General features: G+C 47.6%; 1 protein-coding gene across 1 annotated transcript; it reads left to right on the forward strand.

Annotated features, from left to right (window-relative positions):
- The first annotated feature begins 7,018 nt into the window (after positions 1-7,018).
- On the forward strand, positions 7,019-14,713 carry DYNLRB1 (dynein light chain roadblock-type 1). Its single transcript, XM_039497217.1, has 4 exons — positions 7,019-7,168; positions 11,092-11,167; positions 12,540-12,707; positions 14,168-14,713. The coding sequence occupies exons 1-4, from the start codon at positions 7,166-7,168 to the stop codon at positions 14,209-14,211; spliced, it is 291 nt and encodes a 96-aa protein (XP_039353151.1). The 5' UTR covers positions 7,019-7,165; the 3' UTR covers positions 14,212-14,713.
- Positions 14,714-14,890: the final 177 nt, after the last annotated feature.

Raw genomic sequence — 14,890 nt, forward strand, 5'->3', positions numbered from 1 at the left:
TGTTTCTATTATCTCAGGGTTCGAATTCAGGCTCAAGCCAACCCCTCTTCTCTCTACATACCAATCATGCTAACCAGCCAGGGCTTAGATCCAGGGTACCAGGCGCCCATGGGGGTGGAGGGTCTGAGCCTGAGTCAAGCCAGAACCCAGGGTTCAAGCCTGTAGTAATGTGGGACTCACCCCTGTGGCGCCTCCTGCTGGTCATCAGGAATTAGCTCTTCTCCAGCCCTCAGAGCGCCCTCTGCAGGCCGGTGTCCCACTTTCGCTTGGCCCCTATGTCCCTCCCGGACCCAGTGCCTCATTATCTGGGTGCTGCCCTCTGGCCGTACACCCCTCAGTCTCAGGGTCTCCCTCCCTAGGGAACCCCCACCCCCTATCCCCACCTTGCCTCAGTTGTAGGCTACTGCCAGTCACCAACTAGCCCCCGCACCCTGGGGCAGACTGCAGTGTAAGCCACTCATCATAGGCAAGGTTGGGTCTGGACCTGCTGCCTCTCTCTGCAACCCAGTGCCTCTATGGGGCCTTGCCTGTTTCCCCAATCTGCCAAGGCTTGCTGCTTTCCTAGCAGCATCCCTCTCGCTATCTCAGCCCTCTCCCAGGGCTGATTTCAAACCCTTCTGGGCAGGAGCAGGTGACCACCCCGCTACAAAGCCCTATTGCTTCACTTTGTAGAACCAGCCCCACTGGACTTGTGCTCTGAGAATCCACCAAAAGTATCCCACAATCTCATGGGCCAACTTCCTTTGTCCTCTCATTTGGTGGACAGTCAAGTTTACCCACAATGCACCATGAACAAAGGGCTTAGAGCAGCCACGTTTTGGGAGGGTACTAGGAAGTCTGGGATATGGCCCACATAATGCAGCTTAGACACTAGAGCCCTAGCTTGGGACCCAGGGTTCAACAGTTCCTAACCTGGGGTTACAAATGAGTGTAAACGTTCAAGCCCTAGGTTAACAAACCCAAGGTCTGCTAACTGGAGATCTACCAACCCTGGGCTTACGTTGTAGCGTAGACATACCCCACCAGCGTGAGGGTGTTTCAGCCAAAGGAACAATTTCATGCAATTTGTCACTTGTCTGTCCCCCCACTCTCACCCTTCAACTACGATCTGTGTATGTCTAAAGTGGTTAGGTCACTTGGCTGCACGAACTTACATGGGCCAGCATGTAGAATTGCACCTTTTTCCTCTACAGGGCTGTTCTCTGTCTGTCTTGTTGTGTTGACATCTGCAAGGCAAGTAAGTGAGCCGCAGGCCTCAATGGCACAGCCCCAGATATGCAGTTTTTCAAAGACAAAGTGGCTCTATAGCTGCATCCAAACTTTTTGTATCAAGCGGTTTCAGAGTTACACCTGAGCCCCATAATATACTTACCGGTATTCAAACGCAGATGAGCAGTGCCTACATTGGATGTGAGATGATGCTTGGCGTTTTTATTTGGAGAGGACTAAACCATTTCATTTGTCATCTTGACTTTTTGTCTCCTATGCGGATCAAATTAAGGGTCAGGTGGTTTCCATGCAAATGATTTCCAAGTGGATAACTTCCTGAATTACGATGGCTTATGGAGTAACTCAGACCATGCTTTTACAGAGGCTACAGGCACCTGCAGCGAGGGCCCAACCGACTTCTATTGCATTCCTCAGCAATGTTTTGATATTGAAGAAATGCTGGGTTGCTACCTGCTCTTCTGTACATACTTTTACCAAGCACTATGGTATTACAGCTGCATCTAGATCAGATGCAAACTTGGGGAAGGCAATTAGTTCTATAGTCATTCTTTAATTACCCTGAGTCCCACCACCTACCAATGTGGCTTGTGAGTCACCAGAGTGGAATGTTTATCTAACTACTTGAAGAAGAAATAAACCGTTACCTACCTGTTCTATAACTGTGGTTCTGAGTTGTGGGTGCAGATATGTATTTCACGACCCACTCTCCGTCCCCTCTGCACCAGAGTTTCAACTCTTAATGTACAATGCAAAGGAAGTGAGGGGGGTCAGGGTGGCGCTGCCCTTCAATAGCCATGGGAGGAGCTACAGGACCAGAGGACACAAGTGCTGTCCCGATGGGTACTGCCAGCAGAGTTCGCTGGCTCCAGTGCGGTAGGTGTGCACACACCTAAATAGAATACACATCTGCACTCACATCTCAAAGAACAAGTTCCAGTACAGGTCGGTAAGTGGCTTTCTTGGGCACTCTGCAGAGTTCCTGATCTGCTGTTTGAATGCAGAGCAGGAATGAGAAGTCTGCTGACACCCCCTCATGCAGTGCAAGGGCAGCCCCTACCCCTGTATCATTACAGGAAATGCTGGGGGAGATGAACTCCCAACATGTGCAGTAGCTCAAGGTCTGTGCAGAAGATATCTGTGCAACACAGTGAAGCTCAGGAGGGGATGGCATGGGGCTTTTATATGGTTACACTAGATTCTGCAGGCAGTTTGATACCAGAACTGAGTCCATTAATCTCCCCATCCCTGGATGTAACATCAGTATTTCCCTGCTCATTGCAGATGGTGGAGGATTTGACTGGAATGTGCTGTGGGAGCTGTGAGAATCCTGATGGTTTAGATGCCTGGAACTGAGTATGCAGCATGGTGCTTTTGCATTCTCTTTCTGTGTTGGAAAAATAATGGCTGAGCTGATCATGTGTTTCCTGACTGGGAGAGTGGATAAATTATTCATTACAAATAATTTCTCCTACAAATTTAGTGGATTTTTATTGTTCGTGAATTACGTGTCACTCTGTTGTGATTTTTATTCACTTGTTTGGTGAGAGTGACTGCATTTCGGTCTCTAATCTGTTTGTGGATTTTTATTGTTCGTGAATTATGTGTCACTCTGTTGTGATTTTTATTCACTTGTTTGGTGAGAGTGACTGCATTTCGGTCTCTAATCTGTTTGCAAATTAATTGCAATGAACATTCAATATTTGTTATTAGAGCTGATAAAAAAAAGGTGGAAAAAAAGGTTGCAAAAATATTTTGGATTTTTTATTGAACTTTCTAAGTTTCAAGCAATGTTGCCTGGCTCTTTTTGATGTTCAGGCAGTGTGACAGATCTTCCAATCAGAGAACAGAAATAATGCCATGTGACCAAAGCTTTTGAAACAGATGAGTCCTCTTCTGTTTCAAAAGATCAATGAAATTTACAATTGTCCTATAACTTCATAGTTAGGACCCTACCAAATTCACGGTCACGAAAAACGGACTGTGAAATCTGGTCTTTTTTGTGCTTTTACCCTATACTATATAGATTTCACGGCGAAGACCAGCATTTCTCAGACTGGGGGTCCTGACCCAAAAGGGAGTTGCAAGGGGGGTAACAAGGTTGTTGGGGGGGGGGGGGGGGGTTTCAGTACTGCCAACTTTACTTCTGCACTGACTTCAGAGCAGGGCGGCCGGAGAGCGGTGGCTATTGGCCGGGTGCCCAGCTCTGAAGGCAGCACAAAGTAAGCCTGCAGCTGCCACACTCCAGTTGCCCAGCTTTGAGAGCAGTGCCACTGCCAGCAGCAGCGCAGAATTAAAGGTAGCAGTACCACAACCCCCCTAACCCAACATCATAACCTTGTGGCACCCCCCCCAACTCCTTTTTGGGTCAGGACCCCTCCAATTACAACACTGTGAAATTTAAGATTTAAATACCTGAAATCATGAAACTTACAATTTTTAAAATCCTATGGCAGTGTAATTGACCAAAATGGACTGTGAATTTGGTAGGGCCCTATCCACAGTGTAATAGATAATAGATGGAGCTCTTCAAAATGGTTGTTCTCCCTGGTAGTTATTTGCACCAGTATTCAGGATTCTGTGAACAACCTGGTGAATAAAACACACATTTACAGAAATAATGAGCTGATCCAATCAATGGCAGTGATGGAATGTGGTCGGAACATGAAATAGAATGAGACTTCATAAACTAAACTCAGCCATGGTGAATAAGGCATTTCCCTAGTCAGTGGATTTGAATTCCAGAGCTGAATTCTGCCATATGCCCTTTACGCAAAGTAACCTGCCACAGGATAAGAGGGAAGGTGCTCTCATGGATTGGTAACTGGTTAAAAGATAGGAAACAAAGGGTAGGAATAAATAGTCAGTGTACAGAATGGAGAGAGGTAAATAGTGGTGTCCCCCAGGGGTCTGTTCTGGGACCAGTTCTATTCAACATATTCATCAATGACCTGGAAATAGGGGTAAACAGTGAGGTGGTAAAATTTGCAGATGCTACAAAATCACTAAAGATAGGTAAGACCCAGCCAGACTGTGAAGAGCTACAAAAGGATCTCTCAAACCTGGGTGACTGGGCAACAAAATGGCAGGTTAAATTTAATGTTGATAAATGCAAAGTAATGCACATTGGAAAGCATAATCCCAACTATATATAGAAAATGATGGGGTCTAAATTAGCTGTTACCACTCAAGAAAGAGATCTTGGAGTCATTGTGGATAGTTCTCTGAAAACATCCATTCAATGTGCAGCGGCAGTCAAAAAAGTGAACAGAATGCTGGGATTAAGAAAGGGATAGAAATAGGACAGAAAATATGTTGCCTCTATATAAATCCATGGTACGCCCACATCTTGAATACTGTGTGCAGATATGGTTGCCCCATCTCAAAAAAGATATATTTGAATTAGAAACGTTTCAGAAAGGGGCAACAAAAATTATTTGGGATATGGAACGTCTTCCATATGAGGAGAGATTAACAAGACTGGGACTTTTCAACTTGGAAAAGATACGGCTAAGGGGAGATATGATAGAGGTCTATAAAATCATGACTGGTGTAGAGAAAGTAGATAAGGAAGTGTTGTTTACTCCTTCTCATAACACAAGAACTAGAGGTCACCAAATGAAATTAATAGGCAGCAGGTTTAAAACAAATAAAAGGAAATATTTCTTCACATAATGCACAGTCACCCTGTGGAACTCCTTGCTAGAGGATGTTGTGAAGGCCAAGACCATAACAGGGTTCAAAAAAGAACTAGATACATTCATGGAGGATAGGTCTATCAATGGCTATTAGCCAGGATGGGGAGGGAGGGTGGCCCTAGCCTCTCTTTGCCAGAAGCTGAGAATGGGCGACAGGGGATAGATCACTTGATGATTACCTGTTCTGTTCATTCCCTCTGGGGCACCTGGCACTGGCCACCGTTGGAAGACAGGATACTGGGCTAGATGGACCTTTGGTCTGACCCAATAGGGCCATTCTTATGTACATTGCCTTCTCAGTCTCTATCCCCAAGAGTGAATTTTCTTCCATGAGGCTTAACAACGTGATAATTCCTTGAGCCTCAGAAACCAGCTATCTATATATTTTAGGTACATCTATGGCCCCCATTCCCATAGTATCTGAGGGCTTGTCTACACTTACCAGGGGATCCACAAGCAATGCATCGTCAGTTGATTTAGCAAGTCTAGTGAAGACCAGCTAAATCAACTGCAGATCACTCTCCTGTCGACTCCTGTACTCCACCAGATCGAGAAGAGTAAGGGGAGTTAATGGGAGAGTGTCTCCCATCAACATCACATAGCGAGGACCCTGCACTAAATAGGTCTAAATTACATCTATTTGAGTTACTCTATTCATGTAACTCAAATTCATAGCTTAGATCAAATTTCCTCTGTAGTGTAGACGAGACCTAAGCTTCTCTCAATCTTGAATGTATTTATCCTCACAATGCAAATGCTGTTATCCCCATTGTACAGAATGAGAATAAAGGCACAAAGAGACTAAGGCTATGTCTATACTAGAGACCTTCCAGCAGCATGGCTCTACTGATACACCTGCACCGTTGTAAGATCTCCTGCGTAGCTGCTCTATGCCAATGAGAGAGAACTCTCCCATGGACATAATTAAACCACCCCCAACAAGCAGCAAGAGCGTATGTGAAGGGGGGACCACGTGTCTTGACTGTCAAGAGGCGTGACTGAACAATCAGCCACCAGAATGTCTCACCAGGGCTGTGGTGCTTTTTGGAGGGGGGGGGGGGGTGTTCCTAGCCATGCCACACCCAGCCAGTAAGACTTCAGTCAGGGATCCAGCTTGGCACTCTGAACTGGGCAAGGCAGGAGCTCAGACTAGATGATCCCAAGCCTTCAGTCAGCCCAGAAGTGTCCACAAAGGAGAGGGAGGGACCCTACAAAACCACCCCTCATGTCCCCCCTTGCCAGCGACCACAGACTCCTGTGCCCTCCCAGCCAACACCGAGGCCCAGGCAGCCCCCAGACCCCTGTGGGCCCTCCAGCCAGCATCCCAGGCAGCCACCCCCCCCCACCCAGCCAGCGACCACAGACCCCTGTGGGCCCTGCATCCAGGCCTAGGTAGTCCCCCAGACCGCACCCCCAGACTCCTGTGGGCCTTCCAGGTAGCCCCCTCAGCCAGCGATCACAGACCCCTGTGCCCCCACAGCCAGCACCCCAAGGCCAGATAGGCCCCCAGACCCGTGTGGGCCCAGCACCCAGGGCCGGCTCTAGACCCCAGCGCGACAAGCACGTGGGGCGGCACTTGCTAGTCACGCCTGCGGGAGGTCCGGGACGACCGGACCTGCCGCAGGCATGACTGCGGAGGGGGCACTCCTCCCGCAGGCGTCACTGCGGAGGGTTCGCTGGTCGCGCGGGTCGGCTGGACCTCAACCGCAGCCGCCGGACCAGCGAACCGCCCGCAGCTACGGGAGGTCCAGCCCAGCCGCGCGACTAGCGGACCCTCACCAGTCAAGCCCGCGGGAGGTCCGCTGCTCCCGGGGCTCCTCCCGCGCATGACTGCTTGGGGCGGCGGAATATGTAGAGCCGCCCCTGCCAGCACCCCAGGCAGCCAGCGACCCCAGACCCCTGTGCCCCCCAACCAGCACTGGAGGCCCACCAGCCAGCACGCCATGCAGCCCCCTCAAGGCCAGGTAGCTCCCCCAGCCAGCGAAGAAACCCCCAAGGTGTCCCCACCCACGGCAACCGGGGAACGCCCCCCGAATGCTTCCGGGGCAACCAGCAGCGGCGGAAATGGCGACACCCGCTCCCGTGGCTCGAGTCGAAATCCCGTTCGTTGCCTGGCTGCCACAGCTCATTGGCTGGCGCAACCGCCCATCTCCAGCTCGGGCCGCGCATGCGTGCTGGTACCGTGACGGGGCTGTGTGCCGCTGGGGTCCGGCTGCTGCTTCAGGCGACGATCCCCCAACATGGTGAGTGGAGGGCGGGGCCACCCTCGTGCCCCGCGGCCGCCGTCTCACCTGCGGCGTGGGCGGGGCTGGGGCGGAGGGGCCGGGCCGTAGCCAGGGCGTTGGTTCGAGACCCCGTGTCAGCCTAAGGAGCCCCGGGGTCGGGGGACCCGGGTGCGGAGTTATGGGCGGGGCCGGGGGAAGTGGGGGGAACCTGGAGCAACGCGAGGGGGTTCGGGGGCCTGAGGACTGGGGCTGACGGGGGGCGAAGGAAGTGGGGGCTCCGTGGGGGCTCTGTCAATTGGGGGTGGGGGTCATTTTATATCAATCCGGCTTGACAGCACCACACCATTAATTATGGGGATTCGTGAAACCGCATTCAGCCCCTGCGTAAGCACCCTCATTCCGAACAAAGGGGGGCTTAAATTGGGTTAGGCTGATTCACCTCCAAAGTGAATTAAGATAAACTGAATCAAGGCCCCCGTAATTCTCAATAGCAGCAGCCACACAGAGGTTTAATGCGGTTTAGCTAATCCACTTCAAATTCACATCTTTAGTTACTTTGGAGGGATTCATTTTCCTCCTGTCCCCATCTATAGGAGCCCTCCGAAGTGTGCTTTAGGGTGCATCTGTGCTGCAACATAAGCCCAGGGTTAGTAGAACTTGTGTTAGCAGATCCTGGGTTTGTTAATCTAGATATAGGCACCGACTCTGTGGGTGCTTCAGCCCTGGAGCACCCACCAGCAGCCAGCTCCCGCCTGCCTCGATCAGCTGCTGCCAGGCATGCAGGAAGCTCTGGAAGGAGCGGGAACAGGGCATGCTCAGAGGAGGGAGTGGAATGGGGGGAGAGGTGGGGGTGCGGGCAAGGGATGGGGCAGGGTGGGAGCAGGAAGAGGCAGGATGGGGATGGAGGTTTGGGGGAAAGGGTCGGGTGGGAGTGGGGTCTGGTATGGAGCAGTGGGTTGAGCACCCCTTGGGCCCGGAGGAAGGCAGGCCCTATGAATCTAGGGCTTGAGTATTTGCATTTGTAACCCCCAGTTTAGGAATTGTTGAACGCTGGGTCCTGCATAACACAGACAAGGGACTCCACTGTCTACACTGCACTATGCTAGCCTGCGTCCAGCCACCCATATCCAGACTTTTTAGCACCCTCCCAAACTGTGGCAGCTCTACTCCTTTGTTCATGGTGCAGTGTGAGAAAACTTGATTGTCCTCCAAACTTGACTACCCAAAAGACAAAAAAAGTCAGCCCATGGGATTGTGGGATACTCTTGGCAAACTCCCAGAGCATAAGTCCAGTGGGGCTACATCTACCCTTCAAAGCAATAGGGCTTGAACTCTGGGTCTCAGCTTGACTCAGGCTCAGACCCTCCACCCCAATGGGTTCCTGGTACCCTGCATCTGAGCCCTGGATTAGCGCGATTTATATGTAGACAGAAGTGGGGTTAGGCTTGAGCCTGAGTTTGAACCCTGGGCTTACATGGCAGTGTAGATATACCCTCTTGTGGGCTTCCAGATCCCAGGCACCAGCCGAAGCCTAAACACCTACTCTGCAGTTTTGTAGTCCCACAGCCCATTGAGCCTTAGTCTGCTGAAAAGGACCAGGCGTGGGTGTTTTATTGCAGTGTAGACATATCCTCAGAGTCCTAGATTTCAAGGCCTGAAAGGACCACAATGATTATTGAGTTTGACTTTCTGTTGAACACAGACCGTAGAATTCTACACAGTAACTCTTGCAATGGAAGAAATTATTGCTCCATGATACATAATTGAAGTCTCTCAAGCTAATAATTTGTGATTGAGCATGTTACAAAGGAAGGCAAGTGAAATCCCTGTTTTACACATGGGGAAATGGAGAGGGTCTGTGAATTTTCCAAGACTACACAGGGAGTCAGTGACACAGCCAGGGACAGAACCCAGACCCCTAACTCCCAGTCTAATGCACTATCCCTTAACTCAGTGGTTCCCAAACTTGTTCTGCCCCTTGTTCAGGGAAAGCCCCTGGTGGGCCGGGCCGGTTTGTTTACCGGCCGCTTCTGCAGGTTCAGCCGATCGAGGTTTCCAGTGGCTGCGGTTCGCTGCTCCAGCCAATGGGAGCTGCTGGAAGCAGCGCAGGCCGAGGGACGTACTGGCCGCCGCTTCCAGCAGCTCCCATTGGCCACTGGGAGCTGCAATCGACCGAACCTGCGTGGCAGGTAAAGAAATCAGCCCAGCCTGCCGGGGGCTTTCCCTGCACAAGCGGTGGAACAAGTTTGGGAACCATTGCCTTAACTGCATGGTAAAAACAAAAGAGAAACTGGCTAATCTCACTTGCTATGTGAGAAGAAATGCAAAATTAGATGTTGTTCTGCACAAATGGATCCTTATACTCAGGCAACACTCTTTGGAAGTCAGTGGAGCCCAGATGCATGGAACAGGTTGCAGGGTTGGGGTTTTAAGCATAAATAATTGCTATTAAATCTGAAAGAATTTTTAAAAGTGCTGTCTCCAGCTGTTTATTTTTCCACTTCTCCAGCATACAGCTCATTTGTTACAATCTGCTTTTAGTTACAATCCCCTTTCCTTCATTTTGAAACGTGTGCTATGATTTTCCATGCCTGATAATAATTTTTGAGTATCAGAGGGGTAGCCGTGTTAGTCTTGATCTGTAAAAGCAGCAAAGAGTCCTGTGGGTGAATACCAAATGCATCCGATGAAGTGGGTATTCACCCACGAAAGCTCATGTTCCCATATGTCTGTTAGTCTATAAGGTGCCACAGGATTCTTTGCTGCTTTTAATAATTTTTAAGTAGCTCTTGATTTTACATGCTGGATAAGACAAACTGTAGTTTGCAGACACAAAACAAATCCAGTGTTGCATGGTTCCCATGGTTGCCAGCAGTTAGTACTGCATTGTTTTAGACTGGTTGCCTAGTCTCCTGTGCAATTGTTTCCTTGTTCCTGTGAAGACAAGCATGTTCCTTTGTTTGTAGAAGTCTGTTTTGCCTGACATTGCATTATGGAGCTCAGTCAGTCAAGGTGCTGAGTGCCCCAGCCCCCCATTCTCTTTAATGGGAGTTCATAGTGCCCAGCACCTCTCAAGGAGTGCCCAGCACCGTGCAGAATCACACCTAGGCCACTCAGATCATTAGGCTCCATTAGTGAGATCCCAAGTGAGTTGTGATTGATGTAAGAGCAAGCATTGCTAAGGAAACTTTCAAAATCTTTCAGAGTTGACACTAATTTTACAGAGACAACAAACGGATTATAATACCTTTGCAGATTTCTTTGTAAGTTGACTTTTTAAAGTAATAGAATGAACTGTTGGCAATAGATACCAATAGCCCATCCACCATGAATTGCTATTGTAGGCTAATGGTTGTAAACCAGACTCTTTCCCCTCATTTGTTTTGTTCATTGCCTTTAGCATATTTTTGATAAATGGAGGAGGAGAGTCTTTAACCCAAAACTTGATATTTTTTTCTTACTTATTTGAAAATTCTGTGCATTTTTTCAAAACAAGTGCTGCAGCACTGTCCTTTGTCTAACTGTAAAATAATAATAAAAGTGCTAGCAGCCCTAATGAGCAACCCTATCATAACGAAACTCCGTGTGTGTGTGTGTGGCCTTGTGCCCATGAGCAAATCTGTAATGAGAAACCAGTATTGCAGTAAGGGGTAGGGAGAAAGGGTGAGGGATGTATTTGGGAACAGGTTTCAGGCTTCCAAAGGCTTGTTATGGCAAATGGCTGACAGACAACAACGGGCTTGAAAAGAACTAAAAAGGTTTTGGTGATATGATGGTGCCAAAGATAGCTGTGCTTTGCTCTGAGAAAATGAGTAATATCTACTGGAATTATCTTGGCTCAGTTTTATTTCCAGATATATTATTACAAAGCATTATTTGAAGGCAGATTGCACCTTCATGACATCATGTTGCCTAATCTTTTTGTTGTTTGTTTTTTGCAGGCTGAGGTGGAAGAAACACTGAAGCGAATTCAGAGCCAAAAGGGCGTCCAAGGAATCATTGTTGTTAATTCGGAAGGTATCCTGCCACTCTGGCTCTATTTCCTAAGGATGTTACTTTTTTAGAACAGGGCACTTTAAAGATCAATGAATTTGCTATTTACAAAGAGATTAAATGTCTCTCTAGATACATTTTCCTCCTTTAGAGAGGCAGGTTACGTCAAGCTGCCTCTCTGCAAGCCTATTGAAGTCAGTGGCATTGAGCAGATGTACCTGAGAGCAGAATTTGTCCCCATGCATTTTAAGAATAACTTTGCAGCCAAGAGGACAAATATCAAAATGTATAGAATGTAGAACAAGGCAAGCTCATTTTGGCAATACGATGAAGAGGTTTTTCTGATCTGTAATTTACAGTAAATCTTCTAACACTTAATTTTAATTTAACTGGTAAGTGTCTTAGAAAAAAGACATTCGGTAAATACGTGGCAGCTCTATGGAAGATCTGATCACTGGTGACCTCATTTACAAATCAGCACTTGGCTGGCCCTTCCTTGGTAGTGCTGGTGTCTGAGGACTGGGAGGAAGGTCAAACGTCTGGGCTGTGCTTGGGGGTATACGTCTTCAGTGTACTTGAAAACCAGACAGATGAAATGTTAGCAATTTGCTGCTGCATCAGTCCCATACTACAACATACGATAAGTGCGGACTGAGTTTGGCTCTTTGGCTTCTGCCAGGGCGTTGGTACTGGAAAGTCCCCTCAGGAGGAGGTTGTGGAGCAGACCAACTGCTACCTCCCCATCCTTACGGATCAGTCCTAGCCAAGGTGGCGCACTGATTCAGTGCATCCCGTCAGCAGCCTCCAGTGGACCAGCTCATATGGCACCTGGCTATAGAGCACACCCGCCCCCGAACAGAAAAAACTCTTAATGTGACACAAACCTATGGAGGGCTCTGGTCCCAGTGGTGGCGAGCAACTCTGCTCTGCTACCATCTATGTTCCTTAAGGGCTTTTCTTATATCTTCTCTTTTCTGTATCTATTGGTGGCTCCTAGTGGAAGTTTCTCCTCATTTCCAGCTGCTCTTTGGAAGGAAGGCTGGAGGTCTGCAGAAGCAGCTGAAAATGGGGGGAAACCAGCACCATGTCCACTGGCAGCCCTCCATGTGCACAGCTTGGGAATTGTTGCATGACTGTAGTGTTGTTTGGGTTTCCTACTCTGCAGCGCAGTGCCTACAGCCCAGCCCCACCCCACGTTTCTGCACCACTCACAGAAGCGTTTCTAGTCACACTTTGTTTCAAAAAGTTTTTTTAAAATATGCTAAATTTTAAGCATAAAATCTACTGAGGTTTAAAGGGACTGGACAGATGTGTCTAGTGGGTAGCCAGGAATTAAGTTAGTCTCAGAGGTTACCATCGTTAACTATCTCTCCGCACTTACTGGCTCTCTTTGCAGGTATTCCTATCAAAAGCACGGTGGACAACTCCACAACAGTGCAATACGCAGGCCTAATGCACAGCTTCATCATGAAGGCAAGGAGCACTGTGCGAGACATTGATCCCCAGAATGACCTGACGTTCCTGCGGATCCGCTCCAAGAAAAATGAGATCATGATTGCTCCAGGTAAAAGCCCCTCAGCATCAGGCTTCCAAGCCTCCTGTTGAAATTTCTTTCTTGCGGCATGTGTCTCATCCTTCCCTGTCAAGCTTTCCATGGCCCAAAATCTATACAGCCTGAAGAAGTGAATCCTCCCAGCGACTGTCTAATTTAGTATGCTGTAGCTGTAGCCAAAGAATTTCTGGTGATACACTCGGTTCAGAGCTGGGTCTGTTTCTATTAAACTGAGCCTGCCTCTTCAGGGTTGGGTGTGGGAAGGAATCAGTTTTCCCATCTCACTGCTAGTCAAACTGTAAATTTGCAAGAAGATTCTCTTGTGTTTTGCCTTTTTCAAGATAAGACCAGAAGAGTCTGAAATTAGCAGTACACATTTTATGAGCTGCTTCAGAACAGCACTGCTGGCATAACTACTGAAACGAACCAGAGGGAGGCTGGCTGATTCTCAGGACTGGAGGAGCACGCATATTGTTACATACTTGCTAGTCCTACAATCTCTCAATTTGAGTCTGTGTCTACACTAGACTCTGTTAATTTCTTGCCACTGGTCAGAGCATGTCTAGACAATGTAGTGGTTAAAACACCAGCAGCAACCAGTAGCCTGGAAACACTGGAACTTGCAGTGATGGGACATGTCAAGAGAAAATGCCTCATGCTGAGAACGCCAGAATGTTTTATTAAATCACCAGATAGTGTCACAGAGGAAACTGATGCAATATGAGTGCAGTTCATCCAGGTGTAGAGGGCTCAGATATGTCCCTCCTCATCACTTAAGACCTGTGGTGGAGCTGTGATAAGTAGGGAGCTGTTCAGGTTGAGTGACTGCACAGGGGAAAGGGTGCTGTTTGTATAACAGGGTTTCTCAAACAGGGGTCGCTGCTTGTTTAGGGAAAGCCCCTGGCGGGCTGGGCCGGTGTGTTTACCTGCCCCGTCCGCAGGTCCGGCCAATTGTGTCTCCCGCTGGCCGTGGATCGCTGTATAACAACTTATTTGTGCTGGCACAGAGGTGCTGGTTGTGGCTGCACTGGGGGAATGGCTGAGAGATTTATGCTTATGTGGATCTAGTGGTCCGGAATCCCCAAGTGGAAGATGCAGAAGGTTAGTGAGAGTTGTTTCAGAATGTAGGAATGTGCATTAAATTACATCGGCTTGGTGCATCCCGTTCTCTCGAGAGCCTGGAACTATTCCCCCACAGTAAGATTATAGAGACTGATCTGATTTAGCCATGGGAAATACCTGTCAAGCCCACCTTGCTCACTAATGAACACTTGCTGTCAGGGATTTTAATTTTCTCATACTACTTTAAAGTCAAGGTACAGTTGATGAACATTTAAGTAGGTGATATTTACTGTCACTAGTCAATGTATGATAAATGTGCAAGATAAAAAAACAAAACAAGAGAACAACTTTTCTTAATTTGTGAATGAGCATTAGCAATGGAGGAATAACTTCCTTTTTTTCCCTTGCAGATAAAGACTATTTCCTGATCGTCATCCAGAATCCAACAGAATGAGATTGTCCTAAATTAGTCTGGTTTTCCCCCCACTACCGAATATTTTTAATTTAATAGCCAAAAACAAAGCATTAGTGTTAATTCTATTGTGCCACCTTAATAATGACCAGGAGGACAACCTTGTGCTCTTTTTTTGTTTACAAAGAAGTAAAAGTATCTTTCCTTTGTATCACTAAAATGGCATTCCGTGGAAGGGGTATGAGGATTGAAATCAAGTGACTTGGGCAGTCAGAAATGGACAGATTTCTTTTAGTGTTCAAGAAGATAACTTAATATAATAGAAATTCTAATAGTGTGATCTAAAGAATACATCTTTGTGGTTTGCACACTCCTTTCAATTCTGTCTGAAATATGGTTTTACCTTATTGGTTTTGAATGACTGTAAATACGAAGCTTCATTACTCACAACTTACCTTCTTGTCTCTTCTTTTTTTTTGCCACTTTTATGATTTATTTTGAAAAGGTTTTGCCTTATCAAATCAATAAAAGTGTCATCAGTGATTATTTTTGTCATGTCTCTATTCCTTCTCTTGTGAAATTTTCAATGGCCCTTTGATGATTGAACTTCTTAGCAAATCTTTAAAAGCTCTAAATTCTCCCTGAGGCTGTTCCTACCTCATAATATTGTTATCTCTCTGAATGGTGAATCTTTTAATATCTCTGAATGGTGACTTTTTCA

Source organism: Mauremys reevesii, linkage group 13 (assembly GCF_016161935.1).
Source record: "Mauremys reevesii isolate NIE-2019 linkage group 13, ASM1616193v1, whole genome shotgun sequence".
NCBI classification, from domain to species: domain Eukaryota; kingdom Metazoa; phylum Chordata; order Testudines; family Geoemydidae; genus Mauremys; species Mauremys reevesii.